Here is an 18,278-nt window from a genome sequence, read left to right on the forward strand (position 1 = left end):
GAGAGGGAGAGAGAGAGAGAGGATAAAATACGATTTGGAAAACCTGGTTGAAGAATATATAGGAATTCTTTATACAATTTTTACAACTTTTCTAGGAGTTTGTAATTATGTCAAAATTACAACAACAAAAAAATGCTTTCCTCTTCGCATTTACTAAGTGCTTTTCTTTTTTGAATAAAGATATCCTGGGTGAATGCAGCCTTGGTGTTTCGCTCACCACATTTTGAGTAAAATATCTATATTCATATTTACATCCAAATCTCCTACCTTAATTTTTTATAGCTATCATAAGGTTGACTTGTGGAGTTTTCTTTAGCAGTCCTTATTTTTGATAAAATTTGTTGTAATTCATCTTTCTTTTCTTAACTCTGTAGATATGAATTGCTATGAACATATGAATTAAATTTCATTTTGAAAAATTCCCATGGTTGTTGAGGCTCTGAGAAATGATCCACAGGTAAGTGTCTAAACATGGAGTGTTTTCTCTTTTGTGTGTTTCCCACATGCTGTTGACATCAGCCTGTATCAACAACATTCCTTAAAGCATAACACATACATGAATACTGCAGAGCTCTCAGTTCAGAATTAGGAAGAAAATAGGAGTGAGGTCTTTGGGGATAACTTCTTAGTGAAACATGGGCATCTTTATTTTAATAAGTGGGCTATGGAGGATTGGAAAATCATATAGCAAGAGAGGACACAGTATCCTGACATTTAACAAACAGTTCATATATGACTTAATCTTGATGCTCAAGAGTGTTTGGCATTCTGTAGATTAATGATAGTCACTATTTGAAATAAGGAAAGTTATTATCTTACTATCATGTTCCAGTACCCACTGGAGCCAGATACTATGGAATTGGGTTGAAATATGCCTGGGTCATGCTAAGAAGGAACTAAAATGAGTAGCTTTAGTTCAATCCAGTGTATCACTTAGTTTTAAATATCGCCTATTATTTAATCTATCCTTTGAATCATCTGAAGATCATAAATTCATTCTAAGCTATACAGTAGTCATTGGATAAAGGGAAGAATTGTAAAATTGATACAAACAATTCACATCTTCAGCTATGCTTTTTGTCTAAGCCAGTAACCTGGAGGCATCAATGATGAAATTAAAATGCTCGTAGGCATATGGCAAATCACTAGCTGAAAAAAAGTATTTCAGTTCCTTTGTATGTTCAATTTTCTTTGACATTCCTTTGTTCATTTTGCTCTGCCTGTGATTATTATTTTCCTCTTAATTTTTTTTCTATCATTTTCTTGCAAACTAGTACATTTCCATATAAACATTGAGGAGTTCAGATTCAGGAAGCGTGTCCTTTGCACACATTAACCTTTTTTCATTTTGTTCTTCACGGAGAACTTTCAAATAGTAAACTTGGTTAACTGACCAGTTGGTACAAATTCATAACAACCCCTCTGATAGCAAAAAAAAGGTTAGCAACATCATTGTAGCAAGTTTGCGAACTTAATTATCAGACCTCGTATGTATTAGAACATGAAATAATTATGACCAAAGAGCAAATATCCTGGTTTATTCTTTTTGAAAATTAAAACTAATTGAACATTAAAATTACAGTGATTTCTGATTTAAACTCCGATGTGGATGAAAACAACCTCACAGATTTTTAATCTTTAAAGAAAAAAGTCATTGAATTTGATTTCCATATTCTATGTGTTCCAATTTCAGTTCCACTCACATTCTTTACATGTAAAGTCTGGGTGTAAATAAAAAGAAAGTAACTTCCTGTAATCTAACTAAAAGGCAAGTCGTTGTAGAGAGTAACCAGGATAATTAAATAAGTGAATTCGAGCACGCAGTTTCGTGTCTCCAGAGAACACAGCCTGGTTCTGAAGGAGAGAGCTACCTGTTTGGAGTTCTCCCAGTTACGAAGTCTAAGAAGTCTAAGACTTCTTAAATTTAAATTTAAAATCTGCCCTTGCACTCAACTCCCTTTTTTAAATAGTTGCTTAAGCTGTTTAAGTATGACTCACCTTTAGCTGAATTACATTGAATTTTGTTTCACCATGGGGTGGGACAAGAGTAAATGTAATTATAAAAATAACCAGAATGATACTCTTACTTCCTTTCAAATTAACTAGAAATTAAAGAGGTGTTACTGTTTTCAAAAAACATATCAATAACATATATTGCTACAAAATATTGATGTTTATTATCATTTACAATTTCTGTACAATTGAATATGTATTATCAAAAGAGCCATTGGTTTCCAGCACCAACTGCTGCCAAACTCCTTGTGTAATTACTGTTTTACTGGAGTATGAGTGATTTCTTTCTTCTTTTTTCTTTTATAATTCAGTGAGGCATTGCATTTTTAAAGCAGTTCTTGTGAACCCTTTTTAGATGTTCTAAGTCCTGGACAGTGATTTATTTTCTTTTTCTGGTAATTACTGTGAAAATTCACCAAGAACAACAGTTAAGACTCTCTGAAGGGCCTGAGTGATTTGATTTTCATAGGCCTGTAGACCATTCACACTTGGAGGGATATAGAGAGCATCTCATTCTAATACAGCATAGGGTGCTTTACCAACCAGACTTGCTAGGTCTCGAGAGCCTCAGTGATGTCATAGGCCATCAGATATGAGTATCTAACGCTAAGCCTAATAATGGTAAACTCTGCATTCATTTACCTGTCATTATAGCCTTAGGATGTCTGTGCATTTAGAAAGGATTTTTGAAATACAATAATATAGCATTTATCACTCACTGTTCCTGGTACTGTTACAGGCGACTGCCAGTGCTGTCCTGTGTGGGGGAAAGCAATACCTGACTTCTCTGTACATTTCCTCTGTGACTACAGAGGTGTCGTAATTCACTTTTTTTTTTTTTTTAAAGATTTTTATTGGGGAATTGGGGGGATGGGAACAGTGCTGGGGAATTGGGGAAAGGGGAACAGACAAGTTGCTGTCGTTTTGTTCTTCAATCTAGTTGTGGAGGACGTTGCTTCACTGGCCCAAGTTGGCACCATCATTGCGCTCTTCTCTGGCGAGGCAGATCAGTCGCTGGCTTCTGGACGGCCGCTCACTGTGGCTGCTGGCCGCTCACGCTGGCTGCTGGCCACACACGGTAGCCCATGGCAATCCACTGCCACAGGGACTGCAGCCCACGCCGTCGCCGGCGACTCATGGCAGCCCAGCTCCAGGTTGAGCTGTTGTTCAGCATCTTAGCTGTGGAGGGCAGTGTCACTGGCCCTCATATGTGGGATCCGAACCGGGGCCCTCTGGCATCCCAAGCGAGTTCTTAACCATCGCGCCACTCAGCCGGCCCCGTAATTCACTTTTGAATATGTAGCCAAAGGCTATTGTCACATTTGCTTTCGTTAACCTGGGTCACCTAATATCTACATTTATTGTTGCTTCATAATGATAAACTAGAATCAAAAGGAAACAAGATGAATTTATAAACTTGTTGCTATACCTGCTCCAAGTTATTAAGAAGTAATATGGTTTGCTATTTATTATTTGCATTTTAAAGTGAAATGTGCTTTATGTGTTGGGCATCTCAAAATTTTTAGTCCTTCCTTGGTATTATGTCATTTTATCATTTCTAAAATGGACATTTGGGCGGGGGAAGGTCATACTTGTGAGAGATATTTTCAAACAAATAACAGGTTTTTACCTTTGTTTATGAATTATAAACGACTACATTGGCTGTGAGCAGCGGGGGAGCAGGGCTCTGCGAAAGCTTCCAGATTTCCTGTGTGTGACGATGCCCCTTGTGACAGCTGCCCACTGTCACTCTGCCCTTGCACTCAACTCCCAAACACGGATGGTGCCTGCTTTCTGCTCCTCCACGTGGCTCTGTGCCGAGCCATCAGAAGGAGTCGTGAGTCCACCCTGCACTTTGGGGTGACTATGCTGTCAAAGCACAAAGGGACAAGAACCTCTGCCTTATTGTACTTCTCTGAAGAGTGATACAAGTGATATTCTACATGATGCCTCACATTCTGCAGCTTCATACAAGGCTGCAATATATTTGACTCTGTTTAACCCTCCAAACAGCCCTCAGAAATATTACTCCCATTTTAGAAAGACAAAACAGTGGCTCAAAGGTGCCAAATGCCTAGCCTGAGTTCATTTAGCTGTAAATGGCACCGCCAGGCCTTAAAACTGGGGATTCTGCCTCCTTTACATTACAGCTGCCTTCATTAATAAGTTAACAATTTATACTAAGCTACATTCATTTTGGTCATGATTCTTCATAATATTAAAGGTAAATTCTTTCCTTTGGTCAGCGTTCTTACTTTACTGTTAGCAAAAGAAGTTCCCCCACTAAATCCTGTCTGACTGGAGCTGCAGCCTTTAATCTTTCCAAAGACAATCGGCGGGATTGAGGCCTCATAATAAGGTGCCAGCCAACCAGGAAGCTGGGGAAATCTTCCTCCCAGGGGGTAATTGATTCCTATTAGCCTAACACTCCAAGCAGCACTGAGTTAGAAGGCTCCGTGAAAACGCGTCTGCTCTTTTTCCTCTGCTTCCAGAGGGAGGTTCACAAAAGCCTTTATTCTCCCCACCTCCTTAGAGTTAGCTACTTAGGGCTTTCTGGTTGTGTCCATGGGGCCAGACCTGAAATGTAAATGAACTGAAGAAAAATGAACAGAAGAAAAACAAATGTTAAGATTATCGTTATTTATACACTCAATGATTTAATAATCTAAAATAATTTAAGAGTAACAAAATAATCTTAAAGGAGGATAATCATTTAAAACCATGAAGTTTAGAAAACCAAATGTATCAGACCTAGGGCCTGGGAGGAAGAGGGTCTAAGAGGTAAGACGCCTGGGGCACAGCCCAGGTTCTGCTTCTGACTCTGTGCCCTTGGGCAAGACACTGAGGACCTATTCTCCGTACCTACCTGCCCCAGATTCCCGTGTCTAAGGAGGGTGCAGGACTACTGGCCACTCAAGTGCTGGGGCCTTCCTTCCTGGTGAGGCTATACTGCTAACCAAAACCTTAACTAGACCTCTCTCTCACGACTGCAGTAACATAACTGCTGTTAGAAATTGGAACCGTTGGCATTTGAGAAGCAGAGATATGAAGTCCAAGTTAAAAAGGTGTGGGATCTAAGTATAGGGTTAGGTGTTTCACTGAACTTCCAGGGCTAGGCACAGCACCTGACCTATAGCAGGTACTGGGCAAATGAATAGATGACCGGTGTCTGAACTGATGGGAGGTCAGGCCTTCGCCGGTGGTGGTGGACCTGGGGCAAGAAACCTGTGGTTGAGTCCTCATCCACTCTAACGTGATGGAAACAAAGTTATAGCTTCAGTTTCTTCCTGTGTAAAATGGAGACGATACTTCACAACCTCACACAGTTATGAGGAGTAAATGAGAAAATACTCAGTTCAGTGCTGAGCACACTGGAAACACAATATTGTGATCATATCCTTCACTCCAAACCCTTCTCTGAGGAACAGGGAGGATCCAGAGATAAGATGTCTGCTGGTAGGTAATCCATTAACCCTCCAGGCTTTTTGCTGGACTCTGCACCTTGTCCCTGAGAGTGGGATCTCTTTCTCCTGGGACCTGAGAGATGTGGTCCAGGGCCCGAAGGTGAAGCCAGGAAGTGGGCTCTGTGAGCCCCAATTTCAGCCTCCTTTGCACCAAGATCCAGTGGAGTCTTGGCCTGCAAAGCTGGGAGAAATGGTCCCAGGCCTGAGAATCGCAGCCGGGAGGGCGCAGGGTCATGGTCTGGGCCGCAGGTGGGGATACTGTCACTGTGGCTGTATTTCTGGGGGAGGGGAGGGAAGGAAACTGGGGCAAGGAGAGACTTGACCTTTCAGTGCAGTGTATGTGTTAGCCAGGAAGGCCTCAGCTCTTTCAGAATCGCCAGACCTGGAGACCCATTCGTGCACATTTAGTGTTTGAAACTTGGTGCAAGAACAGCCCATACAATCTAAGAAACAAGAGGTCTTTTTAGCAACCCAGAAGGATTGTCCCCTTTCCAAATGACGTGTTCTGGGCTTTTCCTTCTAACAGCAATTGTCTTCCCGTAGTTGAGCTAAATGTGATGCAGGCAGGGTGAGCCTCTTAGTGTATAAATGTATTTTTATGAAGTGTGCCTCGATGGAGCCACAGAAAATATATTAAAGTCTGAGAATGTTGAGAATTTGCCTTTTGCAAGATTACAGTGATTGTTGAAGAACAGAGAAGGAGAGGGCAATCCGTTCAGCCAATAGCTCCTTGGACGCTGTATTTTCCGTTGAAAAGCAGTATAATCTGCACTAACCCCTTCCCGTTTAAGAGATCAGAAACAAGAAAAATGGAGATTTTCCACTGCCTCCTTCAGGTTAGCCCAAACCCAATTCCCGGTGGGCGGGGCAGGGGGAGAGGGCTGCGTTGTGGCAGTTTCACTGAGAAAAAAAACCCAAAACACGACATATATATTTAACGGCACAACATTCTGGTTTAAAAACCGGGAGTTATCAGGGCCAAAAATAACCTTCAAGAAACTATGGACACTTTCCACTCTCATTCATTTCCAAAGACAACAGGATGCCTATACCTTAAGCAACCTTCACCAATTCATGCCTCATATTGATCTTTTTTCTTTAAGTGGTTCCTTTTCCAGAGGCGGCCAGCGGCCAAAACATTAGCCCCACCCTGAAAGAATGAAAAATTAAAGGCAAATCACCTTGGCACTGCCTGCCTCTTCCAGCACGCCCTGGGGATGCAGCTACTGAGGGGCTTTGTGTGATTACTCCTTAATATTTTTTTGCTCTTAAAGGGTCCTCAGTGGAGTCCTGAGGCCGTTCTCCATGCTTTTGTCTCCCTCAAATTCTCTGGATGGAGACAGTCCCAGGCGTTATAAACCGCATTAGAGACCACCAGAGACGGAAATTGCTAATTACCAAGTCCCTTTTGATCTCCCGGGGGCCGTTTGGCTCTTGACACTAGAGGCTCCAGGCTCCGTGCTTTTCCAGACCTGGAGCCGACTCGCACGTCCAGAGTTCGAGAGCCGGACTTGGGGTCTGCAGTTACCGCGTACGCCGAGGTCTGGATCAGATTTTAAAATTTTCCCCAGATTTCCCAGATTTTATATCCAGCAGCTGAGCGGGTGTGCTGCTGGAAGCCAATAAGTGTCCCTGTGCTGAAGCGTTTCATTCGTTTCAGCAGCAACTAGCTAGCCCGTCGCTTTTCTTTACATTTTAGAGGGAGACTGGGATAATAGATGATTTTAAATTTCCACATCCACTGCCCCTCTCCCCTTCTCCACCTTCTTTCGTTTGCACATGAGACATGGAGATTTCTTCTCTTTACTAGGATTATAATATGATTCGAAATTGTTTGTGAGATGAACAGAAGTCACGGGCAAGCGGGACAGCTGGGAGAGAGCGCTGATGGCAGACCGGCGGTGGGAGCAAAGGCCTGGCCTCCAAGGATAATGGGGAGCGGGCCTCCTCTCCGCTGGGTCGCCATGGTCCCCTTCATCTTCCAGGTAAGATGAATGGCTCTCCATCCATCATTCGCAGCAAGCCTCCTCCCCAGGCGAGCGGGGGAATCTGCTTGCTGATGAAACCTATTAGCCCGAACTGCGCGGCTTTGTGGAGCGGAGCGAGGCTATCCATTGTAGCCTTTGTCCGCAGAATTGAGGTATTAGCATAATGTATTTGCACTGGAACTCTGCGTCGGGTCGGGACACCCGCGTGCCCAATCTGGAGCAGAGGACGCGACGGCAGCTTCCTCACCTGGCTGCTCCCAGGGACTACCCTTGCCAGTACACCTGGGTCACGGTGCAGGCGCTCGGCAAGGAACTCAGCGTCTCATCCTTCTTTGGCTACCTTTGTGAGGCTGCGGCCAAGTTTGGGTGGGTGAACCCAAGCTAGGTCCATGTGACCCTGAAGCCGGAGAAATAAACTTGAAAAGAATCCGGCTTTCCAGAACGTTAGAGGCTTCACTGTTTTTCAACCTGACCGTTGGGAGCAGCGCGCTCAACGGTCACTGGTGCCTTGGATCACCAAGGCTCCTGGGGTTCCGATCGCGGGCGCGCGCAGGCGCGCGCGGGAGATCTGGACGCGTCGGTTGCTACCCGACCAGCGCAGGATGACAACAAGGGGGATTCCGGCATTTAAAGCCGAGGAGGTTCTGCGGCGTACGGGACTACGGCTCTACGGAGTTTTAGCAAAGAATCCACAGGCTTTCGAGGCGCGCACACTTCACAGAGTAAATGCAAATATTTGAGTTAGCCGAGGTCTCCAGGTATCCAACCCTTTAGAGGGAGGTAGTTCTGCTCAGGAATCTCGCCCAAGGGGATTTTCCACCCAACACGTTCCCAAAGTGCCCTGAATATACCACGGTCCAGACAGGTGCAGAATCTTTCCTGCGGCCACACCTCGACCTCTGCTCTTCAAAAACGGCCGCTTAAAGGTCGGAAGGGCTTAGGTCGCGCGTGCAAGAGGGCGCCAGACTGGAAGGACTCACCGTGCAGATCACGGAGCCGGAAAGCGGCCTTCATAAGAGCTAAGGTCCTGCGCGCCCCCAGCTGCCAGCAGCGCTAACCGCAGGCGCCCAATCAGCGCTCTTGCCGGGTCTGTGACGGCGTTTGGCCCCGCCCCCTGGGTTGATAAAAGGTCTTTGCGAAGAGGAGAACACGCTAGAGCATAGCGCTGGGTCCTGCGTCCCTGTACTGCACGGGACCCCAGGCGCGCTTCTTTGCTGTCTTCTAGCGCGGGTCTCACTGTCTCCGCGGTCAGTCGTCGCTAGTTCCTCATCCTCCTCAGTCCCCTGTGAGGTGCGAACGAGCCAATCTGTAGGCTTCTTCCCCTTCCTTTTTTCTCTCCCTCCCTCCTCCGCAGCCGCCGTCCCCAGAGGTGCTGGGCTGCTGGCCCGCAGGTGAGCATCGGCGCAGCGCCCCTGTCCGGCGAGCTCACCTTGCCTGGTTCGGCCTGTGCCGGAGCGGTGGCGGGTCCACCAAGACTCTCTTCTACCTACAGGATGAAGAACCCAATGCTCCAGGCAGTGTCCTTACTGCTGGAGAAGCTGTTCCTCTTCTCGAACTTCAAGCTCTTCAGTTTGGGCGCCCCGAGCGAAGACAAGGCGAGGAACATCAACTCTTTCCTCCGCGGCGATGTGCTGGAGGTGCCCCGGTTCCACCTGACCCACAGTGGCATCTACCTGGGCGACAACCGTGTCGCCCACATGATGCCCGACATCCTATTGATCCTGAGGGCCCACAAGGGGCTCACGCAGAACGTGGTCTCCAACAAGCGTCTCATCCTAGGTGTTATAAGTAGGGTGGCCAGCATTCGCGTGGACACAGTGGAGGACTTCGCCTACGGAGCCGAAATCCTAGTCAATAACCTGGACAAGGCCCTCAAGAAGAAGGCGCTGCCCAACGAAGAGGTAGCGAGGAGGGCGGAGAAGCGGCTTGGTCTTACTACCTACAGCCTACTGTGGAACAACTGTGAGCACTTCGTGACCTACTGTAGATTCGGCACCGCGATCAGCCCCCAGGCTGACAAGGTAGGCGTGTGGCTTGCCCTTAGTCTCCGCGGGGACACCCACTCCCATCCTTAACTTTTTCTCTCCTCTGGGATCAGGGATTGAGTTTAAGATTGAGTAAGGAACACTCTAGTGTTCCTAAGAGCGAGACCAAGTAAATAAATGGTGATGTTCCTTGCCAGGATATCTCAAAAGGCACGGTGAAAGAGTGTGGCAATCCAGTACCTCAGACCGCAGTTCCAGGAGGGCTGCCTATTTATTGCTGCAGAAGTCGTCAGGGTGTCCACCCAGCGTAGTTTACAACTGATCCCAAGATTTGCAATTGGAAGGAAGGTGTCCAGAGTTTATATTTAATCCATAACACTATATACAAATGGTGCCTTTAAAATAAGGAAGCTTGCAGTGTTCTCCCTATGTAAGCTGCAGGCAGTGAATTCCCTTTGCTTAATATAAACTATCAAAATTCCCAGTAAGATGACCTCCCTGGTAGATCCCTCCCTACTCCTGTGTCCTGGCTTCAAACAAGTCTTTTTCTGGGTATTCTGAATTCTTTCTGTGTTGGCTTTAATCCCCATCTAGACATCCTCATTGTTAAGCATCCTTTACCCATTAGCCCCAAAGGTGGGTTAGATTGTTTATGGGTCCCCCAGGAATCAAAACAATTGATTTTCAGGAAGAGCCATTAAGTGTTGGAAGGTGATTTTTATGGTTGTTTAAAACAAAACAAAACAAAAAAAACATTAGAATTTAAGATGATTAATTTAGCTGCAAATCCAAAGGGGGAAAATGGATTTTTATTTGCTTTTGAAATCTCTTAACTTTTAAAAGAGAGCTAACATTTTAAGCCTGCAACTTTATTTGCAAATTAGAAGCTTTCTCAGCATCCCTGTAGTTAAAGAGGTATAGTTAATGTTCACTCTTCACAATGAAAGCCTAGGTAATCATAAAATGAGCTTCAGGTTTCATTCTGCATTGAGATATTTTTTGGATCAAAAGAATCTGAGTCCATATAACCGATTTTTATTGCTCCACATCTTGATTAACTTTTTGACTCATACAGTAAAACCTTTTCTTGGTGGCAGTGCATGAAAGTATTATGAAGCTCATGATTATTTATACAGCCACGATAGGCTCAATCTAGGAATGCTTTTCTAAGTAAAATAAAAATACAGTTAGAGGACTGTGCAGCAATTCGAGAATCAAAACTCCAGTCCAGGCCTGTTGAGAAATGAACTTCACCGCATTTGCAAACACTGGTTCCAAAAGTGTACAAAAGGAAACATGTCAGATTTGCTTAGGAACCAAGCAAATAATTTCTCTAAGGAAAACAGTATTTCTATCCGGTAATTAAGAGTCAACCTTTCGTGGAACACACGTAGCTCTGTATTATATATTTCTACAGAAAAACAGTTCAAATGCTTTTTTTTTAAGGTAGTAAAATATTTAATCTGCATAAATAACTAGTTGGAGTAGCTTTTCATCGTGGAAACTTTGTAGGGTTTTACAGAAGTAGAGAAGGGTTTTAATTGCTGTTGCTGCATAGCACCTCTTGTGAAACTGTTTTTGTCTTCCCTTTGAATGGTCTAACAAACAATTTGGCTACAGAGTAGATTTCCTGGGAAAAAAATCCACATCCCAAATTTTCCAATTCTAAGAACTGTTTTTTCAACATGTCCTGTAAGAAGTAAGTCATTAATACTGAAGGAGGACTGGTTTCCACTTTTCAGAAACATAAGGACTTACTTGATTCTGGATCTGAGGTTTGAGTTCTTCATATCTACAACTCTTAAAAGCTTAACATGAGAGTCACAAAGTTGTCTCTTACTTAAACTGGAGTTTATAAAAACTCTCAAGAGCACTTTTCCCCATGGAAACACTGCAACTAATTTGAAAATAAACTGGATAAGAATCTTTTACTTTTTTGTAGTCTTTTTTTTTTTTACAAGTTTAGAAATCATAAAATTAAGGGATTTTTTATATTGCTGTTAACAATTTCAGTGTTTCATAAACTATAAAGCCCTTTAATTAGTAACTATTACTATTCCTTATGCTTTTTCTACCTTTTTTTTGTTTTTATTTTTGTATTACTTTGCTGATATTGCTTTTCAGTGCCAAAAATGAATGCAAACACCACTTTTAATTTCTGGGGATTCAGTGCTCAAAATGTGTCCCTATAGACTTCTTACCTTCTAGAAATGCAGGACATTTCCTACTATTGAGTACCACTAAAGATGATTCATGGCTGATGGCTAAGTGAACAAGAATGGGATATTAGAAATGAGATACTCCTTGACAAAATCCGCTTTTCAGGGAAAGAGAGTACACAATGATTGTTTGCCTTAATTAAAAACTATTGGAAGAGGGCCGACCAAGTGGCTCAGTTGGTTAAGAGCTCCCTCAAGAGTGAGAGCTCTGAGCAACAGGGTCACCAGTTCGATTTCCGGCCCGAGCTGAGCTGCTGCTGAGCTGCCAACAGGTGTCAGGATGACTCAGCAAAAAAAAAAAGAAAAAAAATTATTGGGAAAAATATAAAAGAAGCATAGCTGTATCAAGACAACTTACTCATTTACTTAAATGTATATCTTCCCATTATTTGCCAAGTAACTTTTCTCATTGTCCAGAAAACTTTGTTCAGTTTGAGCATCACCACTTGACTATGTATTTGTACTCAATGTTTTGTCGGTTTAGTAAAAAGAAACAAAATATATGTTTGACATATAAAAAGACCAGCATTGTATTTAGATATTATATACAAGTATGTATAAAGAGAATCTTACAGTCAAGATAGTGTTAAAACATGTGAGACTTGTGCATTCCACCTATTAAGAATTTGGAGACCTAGAGGTCTAGTACTATATAGGCCACTGTAGGAGACCCTAAAAGCTTATACTATGTCATGTCTAGAAAAGGAGCTTAAAATTAGGATGAGTAGCAAAACTCATATAAAAATGGAGCAATTAACTGCTAAAATCTGCCTTGATAGTGATGAGGTAGAGATGATTGTCAGCAGATGTAGCAGTAATAAGCATTGTAATACATTTAGTAGAATGCAGAGTACTTTTGCATAAAATATTTCACTTGATCCTCACAACAACCTCACTATTCCCATGGAGAAGGTGGTAGTCTGGACAGGTTAAGTGGTTTACTTTAGGTCACAGAGATAATAAAAAGTAGCTTCTGGATTCAAATGTAGGCCATCACTTCTGAATAAAATTAGTTTTCTAAGAAAAAAAAATGCACATATGAGAAGAATACACCCTTCAGGGGTAGGGGTCCTATTTAATTTACCTTTCCAGCAGGCTTTTTTTTTTTAATCACATAATTGTGAGTTTGTTTAATTTATTTAGGCAGGTAATGGGATTTGGCAACAAAATTAGACATTCTATGCTTATGGATTTGAGATTTATAAGAAAGTTATCGATATCACCAGATTTAGCATGGTAAATTGTAGGAATTGAATTCATCAATAATAATAGGCTAAATTTATATTATTCAAGATTAGAGATCTCTTCAACTAATTTTAGAATATTTTATTGTTATTGATAAGCAGTTTGATGTTTTGAATCTTTAATCCTGAATAACTTTTTTTTTTTTTTAAAGATTTTTATTGGGGAATTAGGGGATGGGAACAGTGCTGGGGAATTGGGGGAAGGGGAACAGACAAGTTGCTGTCGTTTTGTTCTTCAGTCTAGTTGTGGAGGACATTGCTTCACTGGCCCAAGTTGGCACCATCATTGCGCTCTTCGCAGGTGAGGCAGATCAGTCGCCGGCTTCTGGACGGCAGCTCACTGCTGCTGCTGGCCGCTCACGCTGGCTGCTGGCTACATATGGTAGCCCGTGGCAACCCACTGCCAAAGGGGCTGTAGCCTACGCTGACGCCGGCGACTCACAACATCCCAGCTCCAGATTGAGCTGTTGTTCAGCATCTTAGCTGTAGAGGGCAGTGTCACTGGCCCTCATATGTGGGATCCAAACCGGGGCCCTCTGGCGTCCCAAGCCAGTTCTTAACCATCGCGCCACTTGGCCAGCCCCTGAATAACTTTTATGTGGTTACATTCTTTGTAGTTTTCCACGAAAGTTCTGTATTTACAAAGGCAGCTGCCATTACTAACCCAGTTGCCTAATGTGCTGTTTCAGCTGCTATGGGATGTGGAATCAAGAAACTGTACTTATAACATCTTAAATTCTTTCATAAGTCATAAGAGAAATTCTGGTTCTTCTGGTAGACAGAAAGTAGCTGGGAAAATGGTGCTTTATTATTTGGTATATGATTTTTCCTAGGCTTAGCCACTTTTTCTAATATTCTTAAATTTTATTTTCCAGTTTCGTGAGACATTGAAGATAATTATTCGTGATCAGAGAAGTGTTCTTGCCTCAGCACTCTTGGGATTGGCATCTATAATCTATCTGGGGTTGACATCATATACTGCCCTTCCTGCAATTTTTATTCCAGTCTGCTTATGGCTGGCTGGCTAACTTCACAACCTCGTGTCAGTATTCTGTGTGTGAAAGTTTATATTTATAGGGCACAAATCAGTATAACTATCGTCGATAAAAGTGTGACCTGTGACACTGTCTGGATAAAAATGTGATTAAGAATCACAGAAAATGCTTACTGTGTAAGCCCAAGAACAAAGGCTTTCTGGTCTTCCTCAGGCAGTTCCAATATAAAATACATGGCGACTTGTGATAGAATTCATCATTACAAGAAAACCAGCCCTTAAGATGATGGCCACAGGAGATTGTTTGTGTTAGTGTTTCTCCTGTAATCATTGATCATCTCTGTTACGCCTGAATTTGAAGATTGGAAGACTTACTGAATGAGATCACTAACTTTATTGTAAATTTACCTTGTTTTATTGTAAAACTTATATTAAACTGAATTTCTCATGTTAAGATGAAAACATGTTTGATGATTGGCCAAAAAAAATTTGCAATCTTTTTTCATGTATCATATATGATTCTCAACAAGTCAAGAATATTTCATTACTTGAAACCACATTGGCACAGTTATGGTTTGATGATAAAGTAACTGACCGGAAGTATAGAAATCTGTTTTCCTGTAGAAATATCTACTACAGCATCAGTTGAACAATTTGATTTGGCTTTACTTAATAAGAAAGACTGGCATTCATTTTTTGTTTGTTTGGGTTTTTTTCCTTTTATATGTCACTGTGGTTACTTTAAACCACTCTGAGAGGTAAATATTTAGATATGGGACTAAAGTAATTTGGATTCTTGGAGTATGGATGTGCCAATTAAACATGCAGATATCCACATGCATTCAGATTGATGAGAAACAAATTTTGTTCTTGATTACTTTATTATCATACCAGTCTGGTTATTATAGAGCATTTGTGGAGGTGAATGTTAAAGCAAGTTTAATCCACTTTCTTAAGCCCTTGGCTGTGGTGTAACTTGCATATATGTCATTGGATGTTTAACTTTTAAAGCAGTTACTAATGTACTGTATAAATTTTAAAAACCCTCAGATTTGTTTTCTAGTCAGTTTTCTCCATTTCATTGCCAAGTAAGCTTACACCCTTAAAAGAAGGATGCCACGGCAGTATGTAAACTCCAAACGAGTCAGACCAATGGAAACAACTGTTAGAAATCATTCTTAAGTGTCTCAGAACTGCCAGCCATGTAAATTGATTACATTGAGGCTGTTTCAATATCAGAGCGGAGATGCAGCAGTGTGAAAGCAAGCGTTCAAGTACTTTTCCAAAGTTCTAAAATTCTAAAATTAAGCCACATCTAGACTTGTGTTTCAAGTATTAAAGTTATTTTATAAACTATCAAGAATGACAAAATAATGAGTAACATAATGGTTGGTATGAGACGGGCAGGTTCCGTCACTCAGTGATCCAACCACAACAAATTTAATAGCAGATTTTAATGTAACTGATGTTTTATCACCACCAATTTACCCACACCAAATTCAGTTGGAGTTTAATAATTAAGCTTTGTGTTTATTCATTTAAATTAAAACATGAAATGGAAACACTACAGCATAAAGTTCTATGGGTCTTCTCCAACCCTTAAAATTATTTTAACTATGTATACAAAAAAACAACCACCATGAGATATCCACTGTATTAGTGTTTTTTTCAATGATTGTAGTGAAAATTGTCTTGTAGCAATTGCTTAAATCATTTTTAAAAAATACAGTGTCCTCATAAATAATGAACACCTTTTTGCAAACTTTAGTATTGCAGATAGTAAAAACCACTGATGTTAAATCTGTGTTCAAAGAAAGCGATCCGCATTGAATGCCAAGGGAAGTACTTAAGGTTGGAATTAACATAATTAGTCTTGACTCACTTCATATTCTTAAAGCAATATTCAATTCATCATTTGTTTGAGCGCTCACATATGCCTGTTGCAATTTCATGGTCTAGAATGAATATCCTTTAACTCCCCATATTAAAGTGTATGCAGTGCTATGGAAATGCAGGGGAAGAAGACACTAAATTGTCAGAGAAATCTCTTTGAAGGAGGCAATGCTAGCATTAAGCTGAGAAATAGTAAGAGGTGATCTTATCATAGCTGATGTGATGTCCCACTACATATGGGAAAAGGGAACTGGGAGGAAGATTTTATTGAGTTGTCGGAAAAGTCATGATGTATATTTTCTATGTTTTTCATTGCAAAAATGCGTCATGACTTTTCCGACAACCCAATATTTACTAAACGTGGTGCCACAACACTAGAAGTTTTTGAACTTAGGCAAAAAGGAGAGTTTTTGGTTTTTTTGTGCTCAGTTTGATTAGTTGCTTGACTAGCTAGAAAAAGACATAAATATTCCTGATTGTGGTTGTGGAAGAAACCCTGAGCCATTAATATGTCTTGAGTGAATTTCAAGACTGGGCTTCATCAGTTAAGATGTATCCTTATGATCCTGAGACCTTGTATTTTCAAACTTCTGACTTATGAAATGATAATCAGGCAGTATCCGATGCAGTGTTTTGTTGCTTTTTTTTTTTCCCCCCCACACCTAGATGAATAACAAATAGGACTATTGGGGCTAAGATGAAATAATACAAGAGTCAGGTACTGTGCAGGTGTTAAGGATGAAAAGGTGAAAGACGTGGACCTCTTTCTCAAAGTTCATAGCCACGTGGACATAGAAGTATTAAGACATTATTCAATAGGGCTGATTGAAGGCATAGAAAAAGAAGTGGTTGGTTCTAACTGATCAGGCCAAAATTATAGGGACTGAGGCTTGGAAAAGTGAGGTGTTTTCCAGAGGACAGATTTGGGCAGGACATTCTACACAATGGGAACAGCATGAGCAAATGCATGAAAACTGCCCACGTAAGTGCGAGGCACACTACTATTTGTTGACTGAAAGCATGAAATTCCATTGAGCATCCGGGCAAAAGCAAGTGGTTCAGAGGCTAGAGCAGAGCAAAGATGATGAGGAGAGATGTCGGAAAAAGAAACCAGCGATTACGTGGTGCAAGTCTTGTGCAGACCAAAAAGTGTGCACTTAATGAACAGGCGATGGAGATTTGGGGTTCAGAAACGTAACTCCCAAAAGTACGGAGGAAGGGTGGGAGCATGGGGCAAGACAGGATGAGGCGATCTAGTAGGGAGACAAGCTATGGTTCTCAGTCTCAAATAAGGATCTGTAATTGTGAGGATGGAGCGCAGATGTGTCAAGGAAGTGTCAACAGACTTCAGCCAAATCTTTATTTTTGAGTAAGTCTTGGTGGGGTGTCAGGGAGGAGTCATTCATCCTTCTTTCCTGCCAGCAAGTTGGTTTCTGAGAAATAAGTGAACATGGCAGCTGTGCGTCTATCGGATACTCCATATCTTTGTTCTGCTAGATATATTTCTTTTTAAGGACAAGCAAATAAGGTTTTCTTGTTTAAAAGATTTTTTTTTTCAGGGTATATATTTCTTAGTTTTTCTATTTCATACTATTACTGTCAAATATAAAAAAAATGTTTTCTAGCAATATTGAAGTTATACCAATGGCAAAGCTTTTTTGTTACAGATGAGAGGCATGTAAGAAATGGTAGTTGCCAATCTTCTGTTTTATATGATTTATTTAGAGAGTTTTACCCAACCAAGATCTGTTAGCTCAACTAATTTTATATTTGGTATACATGTATGTTAAATAAAATCAATTTTACATACTGTCTTCTCTTGTGTTTGAATTTGAAGTACATAGAAGTAGCTCACATGCATTTTTTTGAGCATGGTAGCCTGAAGAAATATGCCTCTCAAAGCTCCCTTTACTGAACATAGTTTTATATGTTTGAAATTAAAACTTTATGCAGATCTGCCCTCAGACTGATATGCTGTTATCTACATCTTGAAGTCTACCTTGATTATGTAGAAAAAGGTTCTGTGTAATTAAATGACAAATCCCTTCTCCAGTCCACAAAATCAAACAACAACAACAAATAATTAGAACCCTGGGCATGAACCCTCTAACCAGATGTGTAATGCAACCAAGTCTGCAGCTTTACTCTGGCCATGGATGGGGTGAAGTTGAGGTATGGGTAGAAGCAAGTCCCAAGGCCAGTCTTTAAGAGCATTCATAGCATTGCAAAGAAGCATAGAAGTTAATGGGCCGAACTCTTATACATCTAACCATATTTCAGATGTGGAAAATCAGGCACAGAGGTTGAGATATTTTGTGGTTATGCAAATAAATCAGCCAGACCCAGAACTTGACTCCAGCTTTCTTTTCACTATACAACATTTGCTCCCTGAGGTCTCCCATGAATTGGACATGCTTTCCTCCAATGAATTTATTAATTTCTTGCAGACTTTCTGTGTACTCCAAGCAGGACCCATAA

General features: G+C 41.4%; 1 protein-coding gene across 1 annotated transcript; it reads left to right on the plus strand.

Moving 5' to 3' along the window:
* Positions 1-8,597: 8,597 nt before the first annotated feature.
* On the plus strand, positions 8,598-17,609 carry LRAT (lecithin retinol acyltransferase). Its single transcript, XM_019641162.1, has 3 exons — positions 8,598-8,856; positions 8,958-9,486; positions 13,789-17,609. The coding sequence occupies exons 2-3, from the start codon at positions 8,959-8,961 to the stop codon at positions 13,939-13,941; spliced, it is 681 nt and encodes a 226-aa protein (XP_019496707.1). The 5' UTR covers positions 8,598-8,856; position 8,958; the 3' UTR covers positions 13,942-17,609.
* The last annotated feature ends 669 nt before the right edge of the window (positions 17,610-18,278 follow it).

The sequence above is a fragment of the Hipposideros armiger genome, unplaced genomic scaffold (genome assembly GCF_001890085.2).
Source record: "Hipposideros armiger isolate ML-2016 unplaced genomic scaffold, ASM189008v1 scaffold_58, whole genome shotgun sequence".
Taxonomy (NCBI): domain Eukaryota; kingdom Metazoa; phylum Chordata; class Mammalia; order Chiroptera; family Hipposideridae; genus Hipposideros; species Hipposideros armiger.